This window comes from Bidens hawaiensis, unplaced genomic scaffold (genome assembly GCF_021521415.1).
Source record: "Bidens hawaiensis isolate Kalapana, Puna unplaced genomic scaffold, B.hawaiensis_p1.1 tig00015975_1, whole genome shotgun sequence".
NCBI classification, from domain to species: domain Eukaryota; kingdom Viridiplantae; phylum Streptophyta; class Magnoliopsida; order Asterales; family Asteraceae; genus Bidens; species Bidens hawaiensis.
In genome coordinates, this window is record NW_027492438.1 from 428,927 (window position 1) to 449,316 (window position 20,390).

General features: G+C 34.1%; 2 protein-coding genes across 2 annotated transcripts; one reads left to right on the forward strand and one right to left on the reverse strand.

The window, feature by feature from the left end:
* The first annotated feature begins 8,471 nt into the window (after nucleotides 1-8,471).
* On the forward strand, nucleotides 8,472-12,410 carry LOC143550212 (uncharacterized). The gene is made up of 7 exons (XM_077040908.1): nucleotides 8,472-8,643; nucleotides 9,591-9,964; nucleotides 10,045-10,075; nucleotides 11,199-11,272; nucleotides 11,346-11,554; nucleotides 11,689-11,769; nucleotides 12,363-12,410. The coding sequence occupies exons 1-7, from the start codon at nucleotides 8,472-8,474 to the stop codon at nucleotides 12,397-12,399; spliced, it is 978 nt and encodes a 325-aa protein (XP_076897023.1). The 3' UTR covers nucleotides 12,400-12,410.
* A 4,428-nt stretch (nucleotides 12,411-16,838) lies between these two features.
* On the reverse strand, nucleotides 16,839-18,155 carry LOC143550213 (protein WUSCHEL-like). The gene is made up of 3 exons (XM_077040909.1): nucleotides 17,705-18,155; nucleotides 17,531-17,607; nucleotides 16,839-17,207 (listed from the first exon to the last, which is right to left on the reverse strand). Exons 1-3 carry the CDS (start codon nucleotides 18,153-18,155, stop codon nucleotides 16,839-16,841), a joined length of 897 nt encoding a protein of 298 aa, XP_076897024.1.
* Nucleotides 18,156-20,390: the final 2,235 nt, after the last annotated feature.

Below are 20,390 nucleotides of genomic sequence, written 5' to 3' on the forward strand. Positions count from 1 at the left end.
ATTTATATGGGGTGGGTCATTCAGAAATTTTCTATATCGTTTCTAAATAAATTTTAAAAATCATTGGTGTCCCGGGACCCCGACGGACACTATGTAGGTCCGCCCCTGCACATACTCAAAGTGGGAGGGTTCGACGGGACGTACCTGCGCCGTCCATTTGTTAATCGCGGTATCATTATCATATTTTAAACTCCAAGTAGCTCGGCGAACGGGGGTTCCTTAGTAGATTTGACTTATGTCAAGCGAACGGGAATATCATGTATTTACTTTATGATTGAGACGATACATCTTAACTTATGAATTTTACACTTTTCGTATTATATGTATGCAAAACTTTATGAATTCTCACCAACATTATTGTTGACAAAATATATTATTTTAAACGTTCTGTAGGTTGAAGTTTAAGGATTGAAGACTAGTTGGACCATTAGGGTATTAGAAACACATCATAATGAAATTCAAAGTTTATTGTATTGTTATTTGATTGTGTATTTGTGATGTATTGAAATGAAATAAATATAATTATTATTGCATTAATAGTGTTACGAGCTTATGGGTGATCTGCACGTTACACCCGGGCGTATTCCGTTTAAAGCCGGGGTGTTACAAATGCGCAAACAAACATATGTGGTAGTAATCAATCAAACCATAACAAACCATATACAAACCATAGACATGCTAATGTGCCATTAACCCATAGTTACAATGACTGGGGTTGTCGGTTTACCATCGTCAAGCGAATCGAGCTCGGTTACTAAGACGGCCGTATGATCATACTATAATGAGAATATGTTAGACCTCTCCGAATGCGATAAAGTAAACAATTAAACAAGTAGCAATTAGCTAATAGCATTTAATTGATATACACAATGATTATGTTTGCGAGTTTGTGTATATATATATGATAAAAAATGTAATAAGTACACATATGTCCCCAAAACGTTTGAAAAACAGTAGATAAAATGTGGAATGATCAAACTCACCTTAGACTAAAGGCAAGTAAATACAACTACGAATAAACGAGTTAAAGATTAAGTGAGTCGTCCACTAATGCGTCAAACGAGATAAATAATCGGAACCTAAAACTTTGAGATATGATAATATAAGTAAAAACGAACTCGTTGCCGCTGTAATCAATCCAAATGGATGTTTAGAACTCAAGTTATGTTAGATTTAATATTTAAATGGGTTGGTACTAACAGAATCCGAACAGCGAGTCAGAAGTCGGGTTTTGGTCAGTAGCCTTAAAATTTTGTTACGAGAATAAAAGTCTTCTAGACCGAACGTTGAATCCGAATAGAAGTATGAGAAAACGTAAGGTCAAACTTGCTGACTGTTTTGCCCTTTAACGAGTTTTAATGAAATTGACCAATCAACACCCTTCAACCGTTGAAATTGATTGAAGGTTATTGACTAAGGAATATGTATGAACGATTTTACAGAAGACAACTTACCCGGATAATGCTTGAATCGATGAGAAACGAAAGTCAACAGTTGAGAATGCTTGAAAGTCAAACACCAAAGCATGTTTATGCGAGTATAATGGCAAAACCGAAGAGAATGATGAAGGGCAGAAGCATGTGACAGCTAAGAATGATAGATTAGGGTTTAGGGAAGTTTGTGGCAGAATATTTAAGCTTTGTTTGTATAGAATACACAAAAACGAACTATATTTAGTTAGTTTACTCGTTTAAGTAACCGAATCAAGTTTTAATGATCAAATCAATAAAATAACCCGAGGACTTCGTGCTTGATCAAGGGGTTATGTATATGGGCATGTATTTTAGTTATATTCCTTTTCTTGGACCTTGATTCACTCGATTTATGCCAAAAATAAGCGATTTGGATGCTAAAAACGAACTAGGAAAGCAAATCGAGCATGTAATCTGATCAGACAAGCCATGGCGGCGCATGACGGTGAGGGAGGGGCCTGGCCATGCGGCACTCTGGGGGTGAGGAGAGAAAAGTTTTATTTTTGGCAATATAGGTCCTTGTACTTCTAAAAATGGTTAAATAATGAATCTTTTAAGGTTAAAACAAGAAATGAACAACATGGAGAAAGTAAAGGGTATAAAATAAACATGCAAAACTTTAATAGTTATAAATATTTGATTTTTGATTAATAAAGATCTAAAAATGTTCCCGGGTCGGGTTAACCGTAAACGGATACAAGTTCGAAAAATCCGAGATGATACAAGCACGGCGTATCATCCTCAAACAGATGGGCAGTTCGACCAGACTATCAAAACCCTTGAGGATATGATACGTGCATGTGTGTTAGATTTTGGAGGAAGTTGGGATGATCATCTTTACTTGGCAGAATTCTCTTATAACAACAGCTACCATTCGAGTATTGGTATACCTCCGTTTGTGATGTTATATAGTAGGCGTTGTAGAACACCAGTATGTTGGGGAGAAATTGGTCAGAAATAGATGGGTAGTTTAAAAGTGGTGCAAGAAACCTCTTCAAGGTTTGATCAAATTAAGGCAAGGATAAAAGCTGCTCAAGATTGTCAGAAGTCTTATGCCGATAAGCGGCGACGACTGATTGAATTTAACGTTGGCGACAATGTGATGCTCAAAGTCTCACCTTGGGAGGAGATTACTCGTTTTAGAAAGAGGGGAAGACTGAGTCCGGCGTACATTGGACCATTCAGAATCATAGCTCATGTGGGAGAAGTGGCTTATAGGCTAGATCTACCTAAGGAACTGGAAGGAATCCACTCCACCTTCCATGTTTCCCATCTTAGGAAGTGTCTAGCTGATGATACATCCCACGTACCTCTACTAGACCTTGAGGTAGACGAACAGCTGAATTACGTCGAGCAACATGTTGAAATAGTGGATCGCAAGGTCAGTCCGTTAGTAAAGTGTTATGGAAGCACCGTAAGTTGTGTGATAGATAGGTTTCGGGGGACGAAACCTTTTTAAGGAGGGAAGAATTGTAACATCCGTGTTTTGAAAATTATTAAATAAAGAAGTTTTTATTTATTTATTGTGTGTTGATATTTAATTCGGTTAAATAATAACGGGACGGAGTGTTAGGCTTAAAATTTATATATAGACTTGAGAATGGTTACGGGCCTAAGGCCCATGGCTTTGGGTATTTAAGTTACTAAATATCCCTAAAACCCCAAAATATTCTTATTTCCTTCATCTTCAAATATCCAGACACATGAACACTCTTAGTAAACACACAAACACCCTCCTCCTTCCATATTTCATTTAAGAGTCCTAAGTCCAAGCAAGGTTGATTCTTATTGTAACCACAAAGTAAAACCCGTCTAGATTTGCAAGTGATTCAAGATGCAAAACCAAAACAAATCTTTAAAGGTACGTTGTAGATTAAAATTTAGTTTTTTTTTTGTTAGTTGTGTAAGATTCAAAGATTAGGATGAATTGGGTCTTGTTAAGCAAGAAAAGTGTAAAATTTTTAGTAAGAAAGTTTCTTGGGTTAGGCGGTATGAACAAGTGATGTTCGGACCGTATCGAGCCAGGAAATGGAGTTATTATAACCCGAAACTTGCTCTAACATTAAAACGGATGTAACGAGACGTGAAAAGTGGCAAAATAGGACCCAAATCGAGCTGAGCCGGAACCCAACGAGCCGAATGGATTTCATTCGACTCGAATGGACCATTTGACTAGAATTGTTTGAGTCAGTTGTTTTCAAGCCAGAAACACCCCCACCCCCGTTCGTTAAGGGTTTTGTTAAATTATAAGTTCGGGGTAGTATAACGAGATAATTGATACTTGTAATTTGTTTAACAGTAAGCTGTGCTCAATTGAAGAGATGTATCACTATTAACTCCGAGAGAAACCGACTTTAGGTAAGTTCTAGCCCTTTTTTGTGTTTTATTTTCGGGGCTGTGTGCATACTACAATGTGTTAGATAATACACTTACCTTAAGTGGTAAGTGTATATTAGATGTATGTATGTGTATGTATGTGAACTATATACAATGTTTGAATAGTATGCACGCAGTTTATATAGATTTAAATACTTATGAGTAATAAAGAAATGTAACGAACGTATGTATGGTTGTATGGTACGAGGTAGGGTGTCGGACCCTTATAATTTCCAAGGTATGTAGGGTGCCGGACACTTATAATTTCCGAGGTATGTAGGGTGTCGGAACCTTATAATTTCCGAGGTATGTAGGGTGTGCCGGACCCTTATAATATCCGAGGTATGTAGGGCGAAATGCTATTTAAACGTAGAAGTAATACGAAAGTAATGTAAGTATAGAAGTAAGTAGTTAGACGGTATAAATTATGAAAGAAAGTATGAACGTATGCACGCATGTATGAATGATAGATGAGCAGGTAAGTATTTAAAACATATCTTCGGACGTGTATTAATAAGTAAGTGAATGAATTGTATGTTAACCGATTAACTAGAACTCACTCAGCGTAGCTGACTTTTAGTATGCACGCAGGTGAAAAGAATGCGACAGGTTGCTTGAGGAGGGACACATGGCATTCAAGGGAAGACTGGTATCGAAGAAATGAAGAATCATGTGTCATATTATGTTTAATGTTGAGACTATTGTTATGTTGTTTTAAGACAAGTATCTTATGGATTTTAAGAATTGGTTGAGTTTTAATATTCCGCAAAAGTTTTAATTAACTCTGATATTAGAACTGTGTTTATGAGTAAATCCAACACCAAATGGGCTGCCGAGATCGAGGCCTTACAATATTACCCAGGCCCGAATTATCGACAAACCTTCACCGACGGATTCTCTTTAGTAATGACTTTCATTAGCGGATATATATCTAGTAGTGTATTAGTGGTTAATTAAGTCGGTCGATCTATATTTGATCAAGCATATTAAATCTGGTTTTGGACTAGACTAAATGGTTTTTGGTTGGCTTGTTTCAATCCTGTCTCATACCGATTGTTTGCCACTCGTACTATATTATAAATATATAGAGTTTGTTGAAGAAAGCGACTAAAAGAAAATTTCTTGTTTTTACTTGTAACACCCCACACTTTCACGTTAAAACTGTTAACCCAACTCCGTTACCACGCATGTCATGCATAACATTTAATAACGAGTCACACACATGAGTCTGTCAGTACGCGTTGGTGATTAATGTCGAATCAGATATGTTTAATAATTTGGATATAATTGTTATGTGCTAGATGATTTTTTGTGTTACACGATTTAGTACATTATGCTAGCTTAACGTGCTATTAGTTATGACATCAAAATAATACCTCAAGTCTATGCTTACAATATTATCTGTGTGAAATTACATGCTAAATATTATGTGTTTAGTTTATACCTCATTTCATGAAATTGCGATTGATTGCGTGTGATTTGCACATTTTCGGCTTTTATAAAATAGTTTTAACAAAAATATCAACGAGGCTTTATTTTAATTAGCTTGGGTTACTATTTTATTCATAATGTTCATTATGACCCGATTTGGTCATAAAAATATTCGTTTAAGTCAAAAGTTGTTTAAAATGGGACTATTCTTGTAAATGTTGATTAATATAATATTAAAACAAAAATCCCAAAATCTTAATCCCATAAAACCATCGATCAAGACCTGCTCTCCCTCTCCCTCACGATTTCAACATCTCTAACCCTAATTCACCTTCAATTAAATCTAGTTTCTTACAATTAGTGATGTCTTTGAGTGATTCTCATCATTCCTAATGCTAGATGGTGAGTTTTATGCATTGATTTCATGTTTTTGATGAGTTACTGGAAAACCATAGATGTTTAATCTCTGTAATGTTGATGATTATGATGTTAATTGGTGAATTGAAACCCTAGAGATGTTATAAACATGTTAAGGTTTGAGTTTTGATTATAACAGTTTGCTGGCAGATTCCTACTCGTTTATTATTTGGTCTGTAACTCGATGATACTTGATTGTTTTTGATCGATTCTTGTTCCATGATGTTGTACTTTGAGTCTAGCTTCCAGAAAGGTATGATTTGTAATTTCTGGACGAGATATGAATGGTTTTTATGATTTTATAAAAACATAGGTCAAAGCTGATTCGGTTAGTTATATTCTAGTCTGTCTTTTCGACACCATCACTCCCTAATTACAAAGCCAAACGGGTTGGTTCCACTTCTGGAACTTAATATTATGAGTTTAGGGGACAACCCAATTGGCTTTGCATAATTTGGATAAATAAGTTGAGAGAACCATGAAAATACTTTTTGTTGCGCAATCTACTGAACTGTATATGCCTATCTGCAATGATTGAATTATTGTGAGCTTTTTAGATACGATAAAAATATAATAAAAATTGTTTGAGAAACCTAATCCATATATTCTACTGTGATAAATTTTATAGAATTTATCTTTGAGTTTTGAATAGTGAATAAAATCAGTTTGTACATGCTAAAATCTGTCTCGTGAACTGAATAATCATAAGTTAAGTTGTATGATGAATATTTTGTTGCTTTGCCATGGAATGATGTGTGGATACATGTTAGGAATTTTCGGTACATTTGACATTACTTAATATCACCAACGAGTCATCGGGTCAAGTTTGTGTTTGTGTGTGAGTCCATACATGAGTTTTAGAGTCATGTGTTATTAAACACACTCTCATAACTTAAACACTTGTACTAGGTAACAGTTAACGAGTCAAGTGCATACATTTGGTTTGAGAAAAGTATATTATACGCGTCACCAGGTGAGTTCATGCTTTTTCCAACTTGTTTTCTAGATTTAAAACAACAAAACTATTTTCGTATACTTGTTTTCTGGATTGAAAACAACAAAGCATTTTCCTTACTTGTTTTCTGGATTGAAAACACAAAACATTTGCCTATACTTGTTTTCTGGATTGAAAACTTGGACATACTTACATACTGGTTTTCTGGAGGAAAACGCAGCAACTTATTTTGGATTTATGTATTTCTTATATATCACAAGTGTATACTAGATGCCCTCATATCACTTAAAGTTTTTACATACCTTGAACCGTTAGGATGGGATCGGGGGGAAATTTAAGTAGTACTACTGGGTTTGACAAACCCCACGTGCTATAACTCGACTAGAGGTCGGATGGGTGTAAATTGTCCTAACATACATCGTCAGTGTTTTGTGACAGACCTGGTAAGAAGGCATACAGATAGTCATCTTCGGTTCAAATGTCTAGTAACTTGTAAATGGGTTAGCTACCCTGGTATATTTGAAAAGTGCTAAATCCACATACACAACTGATGCTACGTATACTATCTATACTATATATATTACTTTTTACTACAACTTATGAACTCATCAACCTCGTGTTGACCCTTGAGTATTTATACTTGCTCAGATTGCTAGATGTGCTAAGGAGTGAATTGCATTGCATACGTCTGGAGTCACATATGTTGCATGAACTTTTTATTTCACATTATTTACATTTGATGGGTTGTGCATGTTTTGAACACATGGTTCATTGTTTTTAAACCATTTACTTATACGCTTCCGCAAAACTTTAAATCGTTTGGATTGGATTTTGTGTTCTCATGTTTAAATGAGACGTAAATAAATGTTTTGAATATTTTAATTTGGTCGTTTGGTATAACGAATGAGCTAGATCCTGGTATGTCACACGCCTCGCGGTAAAACTCCGTTAGTCAAAATTTAGGGGTGTGACATTACTAATTACAAAAGTTTGTACATGAAAAAAATCTAACGAGTATGTTGATGATTTTAACATCATCATATCATTTTAGTATAATCAGTGGCAATTGAGTGTGAGCAACAATAGTTGCAAGCTGGTTCTAAACAATGGTAACTAAGTTGCCTGACGGAGTTTTACGGACGAGGAATTTTCATTGATATAAATGTCTAATCATTGACAGTTATAATCGACAACTGTAAACTGACAACTGAAATGTTTTGTTGGTTCAACGCTTCAACCCCTATATAAGTAAGTTATTTGGTCGAAATTTGGGACACTGTTGTCATAACATGTTCTCCATATCCGTTCTTGTTTTCTTTGTAAATAATTCAAGTAAAACTTCGATAGGTATCATAAGAACATTTCAAACTCAAAGTGATATGTAGTTATATACACGGTCCACTAAAGATATCCATACTTTACGAATTATAAAACCTGTAGAGCACACGCGTAAAATCTACACCGTTTTCATATTTGGCTTGAGATAATGTAATTGATCCATGTCAAAACATGTAAGGTGGAATCACATTAATCTCCGCCTCTATGGATGAACCCCGTGATGTCAAATCCAATTTTGAGAACGGATCCAGAGAAGAGAGACCCCTGATAAAGAAAGAATTGTATGTTAGGCTTCATTTGGTCCAACAATTCCCAATCAAACTCTTGGTTATGCAAACTTAATGGACCAAAGTAGGCAACTTTTAAAACCATAGTGATGAAAATAAGCGTTTCCAAAAACCTATTCAATTCACTCCACCAAATCAATTGAAAACCCCAGCCGACGAGGATGCCGGAAAGCTGAAAGCCGAACAGGAATAATAATGGGGGGAGGCGAAGGAAAAGAAGGGGACTGGGAGTGTGGTGGCTGTGAAAACAGAAACTACGCCTTTAGATCTTTCTGTAACCGCTGTAAGCAGCCTCGCTTGCTTGTCGATTCCAAGACGCCTGCTGATTCTAAGTGGTTACCCAGGATTGGCGACTGGATCTGTACCGGTACGTTTCTTATTTATGTGGGTCTGTCTGATAATCAATCTTTACTCTACGCTGAACAAGCAATTGATGCTATCTATCTTGAGCTCATGTTTTTCAAATCTTTCATTATGCACGTTAATCAGCATCTTCTAGTGCCAGAACACCCAAATTTTACTTTTTTTTATTAACAACGAATCCATTCCTTTTATTTTGAATGCAAAACTTCACCGGCAATGAACTTCTGTTTATAAATGTATTTTCTTTTAGCAATATTAATATAGATTGTGGATTCAATCAAAGGCAGTCATTGTGGATTGAGCCTTGGGTTTGTTTGTTCTGACATTTGAAGGACTAAAACATGCTACTTTCAATTAACGTGTCATATTAAATCTAAATTTTTTAGATGAAAGAACAACTAAATGCTACTTTTTAACATTATTAAGCAAGGAATTCATTCATTATGGATGGAATATTACATACATAACTCAACTCGTGAAGGTGCAAGCAATAAGCTTCTGTTTGTTAATGTTGCTTGCTTTTCAAAGAGTGTTTTTATTTCTTAACTTTAATATAGATTAAACATTTAGACTGGAATTCATGTTTTACAAATGTTCTAGTATTCGTTATGCACGTTAATTGAAAGTAGCATGTTTAAGTCCTTCAAATGTCAGAACACACAAATGTTACTTTGTAACGTTATTAAGGAAGGAGTTTCATTCATTATGGATGGATTATTGGATGCACAACTTCACCCGTGAAGTTGCAAGAAGTAAACTTCTGTTTTGTTAATGTAGCTTGATTTTTAAAGGGTGTGTTTATTTTTTAATTTTAATATAGATTAAAAGTTTAAAAACAAAGGGAATGATTCAGGTTTAGTGGTTTGTGTTTTTGTGTGTGTAACCTTGGGTTTGTATTTCTTCTACTTGGCTGCATTATGGGTTGGTGTGTGTGGCGATGGATGAAAATAGGCTGCACTAACAACAATTATGCCTCACGAGAAAAGTGCAAAAAGTGTGGACAACCAAAGGAGTTAGCAGCTATGCCAGCATTTGCAATTCCCGGGGCTTCTTTGCAAACTCATCCACATTATTTTGCCAGGGTACAACACCAAAGGCTGAGTCTTGGAAATGGAGCTCTTCAACACCCCCTACCTCTAAACCCTAATTGGCTTCTAGGGGGGCCAGATAAATTTGGAGGTCAACAGGCTCCTACCTGGCCTTTGGGTCCCACAAATGCAGTCCCGTATGCAAATCAAGTCAGCCAAGTTGTTGGTTCAAAAGGATGGCGCAATGGTGACTGGATCTGTACCTGTGGTTTTCATAATTATTCTTCTCGAGCGCAGGTACTGAAGTGGAAATTTGTTTCCAAGTGAATATATTTGCTGTTATTATTGTTCTAATTTAGCTTTTGTTGAACTTGCAGTGCAAAAAATGCAATGCTTCTATGCCTCCAGGTAATAACTGATGACAGAGCATCTTCTTTGACTTTTTTTTCTAATACTTAGACTCAACTGTACGTTTACTGTTGTGATGCTGCTTGATTCTAATTCAAAGTATAAATCAGTAGAAATAAATCACACATCAAACCATGATCGACTTTTTTATTATACGATCAAACCGAAATAAACCACACATCAAACCATTAGCCATGTCGTACTATGTTTACTAGATTTAAAACCTAAACCAATTATGACTCAGACAGTTATAAACTAATTTTAGAAAAAAAAGATAAGCCTAGCCAATATTGATAAACTCAAATAGCTAAATTATTCGACTCAAACTCAAACTTTAATGTTGTTAACCTTTATCAAGATTAACCAATCAGCCATCTCCTTAATCTTGATTAGGTTAAGTATTAAAGTTTAAATTTAAGGAGATTAGTTCAATTTTGTAAGTATATTGAGTTGTTTGACTTAGTTATGTTTGTCGTTTTTTCTAAGATTAGTTGATAAATGGAGTTTTAGTTGGTTTAGGTTTTGAGATTCGAATAAATAGTTTGTTAGGGTTATGGTTTAATGCGTTTTATTTTGGTTTGATTATATTAATAAGAGAATCGATCATTGTTGTGGTCGATATCATGTTTGTGAGTTTGTGTATCTGTTGACCCACAATTACATTGCTGTTGTATCCATACGAACTGTGTATCTTGATTCCGGGTCAACAGGGTTGACCTATAGGTACGTTGTTGTTGTATCCATACGAACTTGTTAAATATAATAATATATTAATTGTGAATACATAAGCAATAATAATCGAACTTGCAAAAAAGTGATCTACAAAGTTGTATGCATTTGCCCTATTTGAACAGTTACCTTTTTTATCCGGTTTTCTTTTTCCTTTGATTCATTTGAAATAAAACACTATCCAAACTGGCCCATTCATAAGTAAATGCGTCAAAATTGCCACCTGTACTGCTTCTGTATTTGTTACATACCGATTAGCTGTTGGTACAACTGCCATAGATGTGATTAGACAGTTTGCTGTGGTGTTAGCATTAAGCATTTTAGCTTGACCGATTAGACTCATTTTTAGAGCAAGTCACTTACCAGTTATATTATTTACCTCTTAACTCTAAAGCGTTGAGAACAAAACGTTTAGCATCTGAAGACCCTGTTCAAGATTGGGATAACAAACGACTGAATGCCGGCCAGGTAATGTTCAACTTAATAAACGTGGTTCTAAATTTCATTCTGCTTTATAAGTGTGAAAATTTTCAATATACAGACGTTGGGTCTTCAGCAGGCTTATCAGCCACCTGGGCAGATGTCAAGTTCTTCATATTTAACACCTTTTCAGATGGCCAGTTCTGCTGCAAATCAAACAGCTGGTGTTTTACAACTCTATCCTGATGGTGCTTCAACAGCAGTGCAGCATTCACAACTTAATCTGCAACTGCCTCAGATAATGACTATGCCAACACTCCCTGGAAAAGGGTAACTTTTTATAAAGTTTTGTTGTGTTAAACCTTCATGTTTCTTAAAATGATATTTAACCTTGAGTTATGAAGGCTGTTTGATGTATTCTTTGAAGAGTTTTCTAACACTTGTGTTATGTTGTAATTTGTCAGAGCAAAGCAATGGCGTGATGGAGATTGGATGTGCACTAACTGTGACAATCACAACTATGCATCTCGATCTCACTGCAATAAGTAAGTTTACAGTTATATTTTAATTTAGTAAATGTCTAGCCAATATGCAAGTAGGGGTGCTCACAGTCAGGTTTTGATGAAAATTTTGGGCCGAACGCTAATTACGGTTTTGAGAAAGGACAAACTAAACCCGCTTGGTTGGGCGGGTTGGGTGGACTGGACCGTTTTACGATTTTGGCGTTTGACGGTTCGGTTTTGGCGGTTTGAGTCGATTATGTTTAATTCTTTACTAAATCGTTTTTTGTGTTAAAAAAGGTTAAAATGAGAAAGAGGGTTCATGATTATTATACATATAACTAGATAATGATATTTCAAAAATGAAAATGATTATGTCTAATAAAGCTTAAACAGTTTGGTTTACACAGACGGTTTCAAGTTTCAAACCAGACCAAACTGTTAAACCTCTAAACTGTTAACACCAAACCGTTAACTAAATCGTTTGGATCTCAAACTGGCCGACTTGCTTTGGTTTAGACGTTGGTCGGTTTCTATGGTGTTTCATCTCTCATATGCAAACAAGGCATGTTTGTTGTCTCATGAACATTAATGTTTGACCTATTCATATGACATGATGATATTCATATAATATGCAGGTGTAATACACAGAGGGAAGCTGTAAGTGTTGCCTAATTTCAGCAAAGAGTGTATATGTGGAATTACAGGTAGGTGCTAAAAGTTTGGTTTGTACGAATTTGAGTTATAGTTTGTTAACATGATTATTGATTGTTGTATATCTACCAGTACAAGTTGTTTTGTACTTCATACTTCAAATGAGTTTTCACTAATAAAACTAATCATCTAGCATGTGCACACAGATTTTCTGGTTTACATGGTTACAATATTACATGCTATTAATGTTTCAGTAAATGGCATAAATCTTTTACATGGTTTGCTAAAAGTTATGAGCATTGTTTTGTTGAAACATTGTGTTCCATTACATGCTTTAGGGATGTGTATGCGTCATTGATGATTTCATAGCTGACTGGTTCTGGCTACAGTTCGTTGGGTGTTTTTCAGTTAGGCGGTTCTGTTAATTGCCCGTTTTTGGTGAGTCAAATAAAGTTCGTTTCATTTGATGCTGCTAGTCACACACTCTCTTTTTATTTATTTATACAGCTAACCATAATCGAATCATATAACTTCGTTATTAAAACTAATATCAGCTTAAGTATTGATCTCAGTTGATTCAGTAGTTTAATTTAGTTGTTTCAGTCATAGTCGGGGTATCACCCATCTCGGCGACCCCCTTGCCTCGCTAAGTGAATTCAACCCAAAATCAATAACATTGATGTACCCATTTCCCAATTCTTTCAACCAGACCATACCGGAGACCAATAATATTATTCATATAGAGACCAATAGTATCTCTAAAAGTCTAAAGCCCCATGCATTCTAGAATGCATATAAAACATAACACCAAATCTTCGGAATAACTCTTAATTTGATTTAGAACCATTTGAACATCTATAGAGCCAATTCCCAGCTATTCCATATTAACTAAATTTAAAGACATACATGTGTACTGAATCAGACCATACCCGTTACCCATAGTGCGATGATTTAGATGTGAAGGCAACTTGCAAAAAGAATCCATGATCAGGAAGCATCACACGACGATAATAGGACAGAAATATGCCAAATTATTCAAAACAGAACCAGAAAACATCAACTTACGATATCCAAACAACCATTTCAAGAAACACCGATCAAGAAATCAAAGTAAACTTGAAATGCCATTAAAAATTACTAAGTTTCCTACGAGTTCCGAATATTAATTTTCATAAGCTTCAATAACAAAATTCAGTACCAACTAAAATCACTTAAAGTTCCAATGAAGAACAACTAACTCAAAAACTAAAAATCTAAAATCAAAAGGTTCCAATTTCAATCATGTTTTAAGTTTAGTCAACTAATCAAGTTTGAAGTTTCAATTAAATTTCACATCTAATTTCAATAATAGTATAATTGAAATAAGGAAGTGTAAAAATTCGATCAAAATAGTCTTTGAAAACTTGTTTTGAAAAGTTATATATAAAGTTTGGTGTATGTGCATAATTTTGAAAAGTGACATCAAATTCCAATAAGTTTAATCTCGATTAATTCCAATTAATCCATGTCAATCACTAGTCGGTACATTCATCGTCGGACTAGCGTCTAACGGGCTCTACAACACTGGGCTTAGGAAAGATTTGGAGAAAATTGGGTACATAGTTATTGGTGAATACATTGGGAAATTGAACAATTAGGCTACTCATAGGTATTGCTCATGCAAGTTAATCCTATAATGTCATCTCATTTTTACCCTTAAGTAACCACAAACCATAAAATCACTAGCAGCACTTACCAATAAGTAGCCTACAACCTTTTGTGTTGATTTAATTCAAAACACAATATAAACATAGGTAAGTGGTAAATATTTTTTGAAGTCATGCATATCAACATAGGTGACGATGATATTAGCACATGGGTTTAAAGCTTGTCATAGGGTGTCCCGTCCCTCCTTATTTAGGCATTTGAGTGAATAGGCAATTGGGCACGCTTATACACAATTGACAATTGGGTCTAGTTAAATGAGTTTTAAGTTATTAGTATGTTATCAACCATACCAATAAGCAAAAAAAATAGGGATGATGCGTTCAAATTACATTCAATCCTAACTTTAATTTTCCTCATATTTTTTAATCTCTACTAATCCATATTATTCATGGGTCATGGGTTTAATTAGCATTATCAATTGTTATAATCCACATGAAAAAAAAGTGAGCAAACCGAACTTAGTTATTTTATTATTTAACTACACTATTTTTAAAATTCAAAACTTTAGTAATAGTATTCCTGAAATGCAAAATAGATATGTTATACACGTCGTTTACTATTGCAAATCCGATAGGGACGTTCCGAGAATATGTCTACTCATGTTTCGATATAAACTTTATTTAAGTTGCTTTTGTTTCTTTACGCACATTGGTCACCAAAATGAGCGAACCGAACTAACGTAGTTATTTTATTATCTAACTAAAACTACTTTTAAAATGCAAAGTTTTAGTAATAGTATTCTTGAAATGCGAAACTAGATATGCTACACGTCGTTTACTATGGTAAATTCGGTACCAACCGAATTTTTGCCGACTCTTCTTCGGCACCGCAACCTATTGTTTAAAGCAACTAGTTAAATTAAAAATATAATTTGAGCTTAAAATTTTTTATTTTTTAAATATAAACAATTACAAATATTTTTATTAGGCTAGAAGTCTATACAATTTTTTTTTTTAGTTTATGAGACCAAGTTCATTGGTTCAACGTGTTGAGACAAAATTCTAATACTATAAGGTGCATATGATTTTCGAAAAGCAACAGGGTGAGTAAATGAGTTATGTCCATATATTAAGCTCTACTTTAATTCATTATTTCATTATAGCTCTAGCTCGGCTCAATCTGACTGTTTTATTAAATAGTTACCCCATGTAAATAGACCAATCTTAATTTCTTCACTTAATGAGAGAACTAGGTTAGGGAGAGAGATATAGGAGAAGGGAAGATGTTTTTATGTATATGTTGTTCTTTTTTTTAATAACATTCAGAACTAACCATAATAGTTGAGTGAATATTTCTGAGGCGGGATGTCAATCGTTCATACTGATTTTGACGAGCCAAGTCTGAATCACCAAAAAACACCATCAGCCCATCAAAGAAGAAACCCATACTTGTGGAAAAACCCTTGAGTCAAGTTTCGAACTTAAAACCTTAAGATACCAAGTCTTAACCAATATCACCTTTATGTCATTGAACCAGAAGACCATGTACCATTGTTTATTAATATTATATCTACATAATCATCAACACGTGCAACTTATATTATGTTGCTCCTTCGAACAAAAGGTTGCAACCTTTTCAATTTCATTCTATTTTATTAATAATAAATTAATATTCTTTATTATGCATTAAGTGAAGAAATTAATTAAGATTGGTCAAAGGAAGAAGAAATATGGAATTCTGAAACATTTGACTTTAGTTGTCAAATAAAGCGAGCAATCCCATATTTGGATTGTGGTCCCGTAAATTAAAGCTTTAATGTAAGGAATTTGAGTAGCAGTTGCTTCTTCCTGCTGTGGTCCAAACCAAAATGCACAGATTCTTGATTTTATAAGATATTGTCATATGATTCTTCAAGCATTAATCACAATATATATATGTGAATCATATTTATTAGTTTTTTAAAATTAGCAAAAAGAATTTTCGAAATGCTTTTTTTTTAAATAATAATATGATTGACACGAATATACTTCCATCATGACAACATTTACTTTTCTAAATTGTATAAGCATATAAGATAAGGCGAGTGACTACTCGTAGTTAAGAGTGATTATGATCTGGTTAACTGATCTTAGATCAAACTGTGAGTCATACCTTTAATAATGGTTTTAACCGTCATAAACCAAAAACAAACCCTCAAAAACTTAACTAAAACTGAACGGTATATTAAACATAAAATGAAACCCTGATTGTATTGTGGAAGCGGATCATTATATGTTTTCCAAAGAAAAACAAGAGAACCAGCAACCTTTTTCTCCATCATGTGCCCACTTAATTAAAAGCTTTAAGCCTTTAATACCAAGGTTAAATAACTGCCAAAACGGTTATAAATCTACCAAAAAGACGTTACAAAAACTGTTTTGTGGGTGGATTGGACCTCGGTATGGTCAGTTGGTGATCACAAAACCGAACTATAACCTATTTGAACATTTTAGGTCATCTTTACCCAATTAATTAGTTGATTTGGCAATTCATTGCTTTTGAGTTTCTTTATAAGCCACTTATCATTTCGTAAATAAACAAAGACTTAATTTTAAACGATATAGACATGAATCATTCATTCATTTACCAAGATAAATAATGATAAAACCAAACATGTAAGTACACTAAAACGTGATTTAATAATAATATAAAGATCATACTCATCATATAATAAGATAGCGGAACAAATCAGAAATCACCCATAATTAGAACATGATAACTACCACGTAATTACTTAATTACACACTTAACTAGCAAAATACATAGATTTAATATCAGTTATAATATCCATATGAGTTGAGACTGAGTTCTAGAGAAGCCCTATCATCAGACTGGTACCAGCTTCCTCCAGTACTATAGTAACCTCCTGAGCTATGCTCCAATGGCGAATTCGCCGTCTTCATGCCGAAGAAATCATGGTGGGTGCCATCGTGAATCGGAAACAACGGAAGTGTTTCGATGCCTGTTGAGGTCTCACCTTCTTGCTCTTCATCTTGACCATGATTCTCCATAATCTCATACGTTTTTGGCTTCAATTTGTCGAAAAAAGAACACGAATCGACACTGACCCTTGATCTTGATCCCATATTCCTGCCAAGTCCTCCGGTGGCCTTACTCTCTCCCGGTGGTGATATTGAACATTTCTGTATAACCAAGTACGTACATAACCAGTTTTATTACTTTTTGACAATAATATATTAAAACATAATATGATCTTCCATAAACCCTAATTTTTCCTCATGAAATTCTAATGCATACCATTTATTTTTCTATTTTGATGTGTTAGTTATGTTCACAAGTCTCGAGAACCATATAACTAAATAAAAATCTAAACTGGATAAAACAATATATCAAGGCTGTATATGCCTTAAGAGCTTGATCTCTATAATTCAAGAAAAAAATTAGGGTTTTGTTACTTCTGAAAATAGGAATGAAATTCATGAAATAATATTAAACAAAAATGTACCCTGAAACTTTTCTCCATAGCAACAGATCCATATCCACAACCAACAGACATCACTCCTTGTGAAGAAGAACCAACCCCTTAATCAAAAGATTTCAAGAAACCAAAATTAGCAAAACATATACAAATTAATAAAAATAAAATCTTCTCAAGAAAGTATATATAATAACTTAGTACCAATGTGATGAGTGGTGTAGAGTTTGTGAGGGTGAGCATAAACATGTGGTGGTACTGGTGGATCTTGATGGTGGTAGAGGTGGTGGTGAGTTGGAATTTGCATGGCTGCAGCCGCGGGAAGATGGTGGTTGATGTGATCGGAGAAGTGAGACTGCGGCGGAGCGACCGCAGCCGGAGCAAAGCGTTTCTTCTGGCGTTCACGAGCTTTATGGTTCTGAAACCAATAAAACACATTCTTGCCTTCAATCTTGCCGTACTGCCTGAGCTGAGCTGCAATTCTCTGAATCTGGTCAGCAGTTGGTGATCTGATGCCATTGTTGTAGTAGAGTTCTTTCAATATTCTGATCTGATCACTTGTAGGTGTCCACCTTGTACTGCTTTGCCTGCACCCATAGCTTTTGTTGTTCCCAAAATCTTGAATCTCAGCTTGTTGTTGGTGAGTTGTTTCCATGGTGTTAAGTTAATTATTGTTTACCAAACAAACAAGAGAAAACCCTAATTATTAAACTTTTAGTTGTGGTGTGAAGGAGATGGTGGTGTACTGAAGCAGCTTATATAAGAAGAAAGGTATAGGAGTCATGTGCACATGGAGGATACAGACATACAATGACACAAACACATAGAGTGTGAGAGAGAGAGAGAGAGATTGGGGATATCTGGAAGAGAAGGATTGAAGTTGACAGAGTGATGTTAAGAAAAAGGTAAGGGACAAAAGAGGGACTAGAAAGGTTGCTGCACACAAGGGTTTTTCTTTGTGAGCAGTCACACATTTCATTACTTTATAGGGCTATCACTACTTGAGCTCAATATTATAATATCTCAAATGCCATATATATATTATCATATAATGTAAAATTTATGATGCATGTATATATGTTATGTGCATTTTTGTTGATCTAGCCAATTATACACCATGCATTAAAAGCTATTTATGTATTTTGGATCCGTCCAAGTACTCATGTGAACAAAAGCCTAGGTTGCTAACTTATAGTTTAATCTGATTGTTTGATGGTTTTTCCTAGACAGTTCTTTCGACTTCGTAACAGTATTCAAGATTCCCAATGCTTGAGATTGGAAATTATATTGCAGCCTTGAAGATTCTTGATTAAGTGAATGAATGCTACAAAATCATGTGTGACAATGATGTGTTTTTAAATGTTATTGAATACATAGGATATGAGGGGAGAGAGAGAATGATCTCACATATATATATATATATATATATATATATATATATATATTTATTGTTTAAAATGTGTTTATATAGAAAAATTAGGGGGTTTTGTTTACTTTTATCATCAATGAGGCGTTGATTTCTAGCTATACATATACTTTAAACAAATAATTCTAAACTAACTATCCTGCTCATACTTAAACTTGGGACCACCCGTGTAAAAGATGCATGATTCTATCAAATAAGCTAGCCTTACATTAATAAGCCATTCATAGTAACATAATATTTAATGCCAATTGTTGAAAATGAATCTCCAAATTGATTCAATTTAGACGTCAATAAACAACAAACTTTAGAAAAGAAAATGAATTGCTATAATTCTATAAATATTACTAGATATTTCTTTAATAAATTAAATCAGGTATCAAGAAAATGAAATTGCTATAAATATTGCATGCGATTTCTTATTAACAGAAAATATAAGTTATGACTGAGCCCCTTAACCTTATTAGATTAGCGCAAACTAATTTCTAAGTATCGCACATAGTTGTTGAGCAACTATTGCCAAATATAAATTACTACCAAACACCATTCGTGGTGACCCATTACCATGATATGGACAATATTATTAGCAATATATAAGATAGAATTAATTTTCCAGATTACTTTATATTTGTTTTAAGAGTATTCAAACGTACCCTACCCATTAAATTATGCGAGTGAGGTTTTTATAATTTAGTAAGTTGTTTAAGGTGTTGTGAGTAGAGAAGAAAAAAAATGCAGTGATTTAAATTTCTGTATATTTGAAAAGATCCTGTAACATCCTATAAACTTTTTAATATTTTTTGAAAATAGTTGTGAATGAAGAGAAGAAAAAAAGATAATAATAAATGTATAAGAAAATATTATTTAATTAAACATAAAAAGAAAATATAATGATTTTTAATATAGCAATAAATTTAAAGATATTGAAAGGGATACGAATGCTCTTTAGAAGCATATTCCAACAATCTTCACATTTGTAACACATGCCCCATTATTATTGTAATTTGATAAATCATAAAAAGAACACAGCGGAAACCGGTTTAAACTACATCAGAATTTTACTTAGAAACTTGGTCCGAACATTGGATTATCATTTTTAGCAAAAGTCTATCATGGATAATCATGTTAACGGATACTAAACTGGTTATCCAGTACAGACTAAAAAAGTTTTCACCCTAAACTAGAGCAACCTACCACATATAAACATGTTTAATGGCATTTTATAAAAGATAAACTAAGAGCATGTTTGAGACTGAGTTTGAAAACAAGTTATTTACTTCAAAAAGTGTTTGGCAAACACAAAAGTTTATCTTTATTTTAGCGCTTTGAAAATGTTAAAAAGTTGTTTTCAGAAAACCAAAAATACAGGCTTTTCAAAATGTTTCTTCTGAAAAAACCAAAAAATCAATAAGCAGTTTTCTAACCCAATCCCAAGCATGCATTAAATCTCAAAAAATCCAAGTTAAG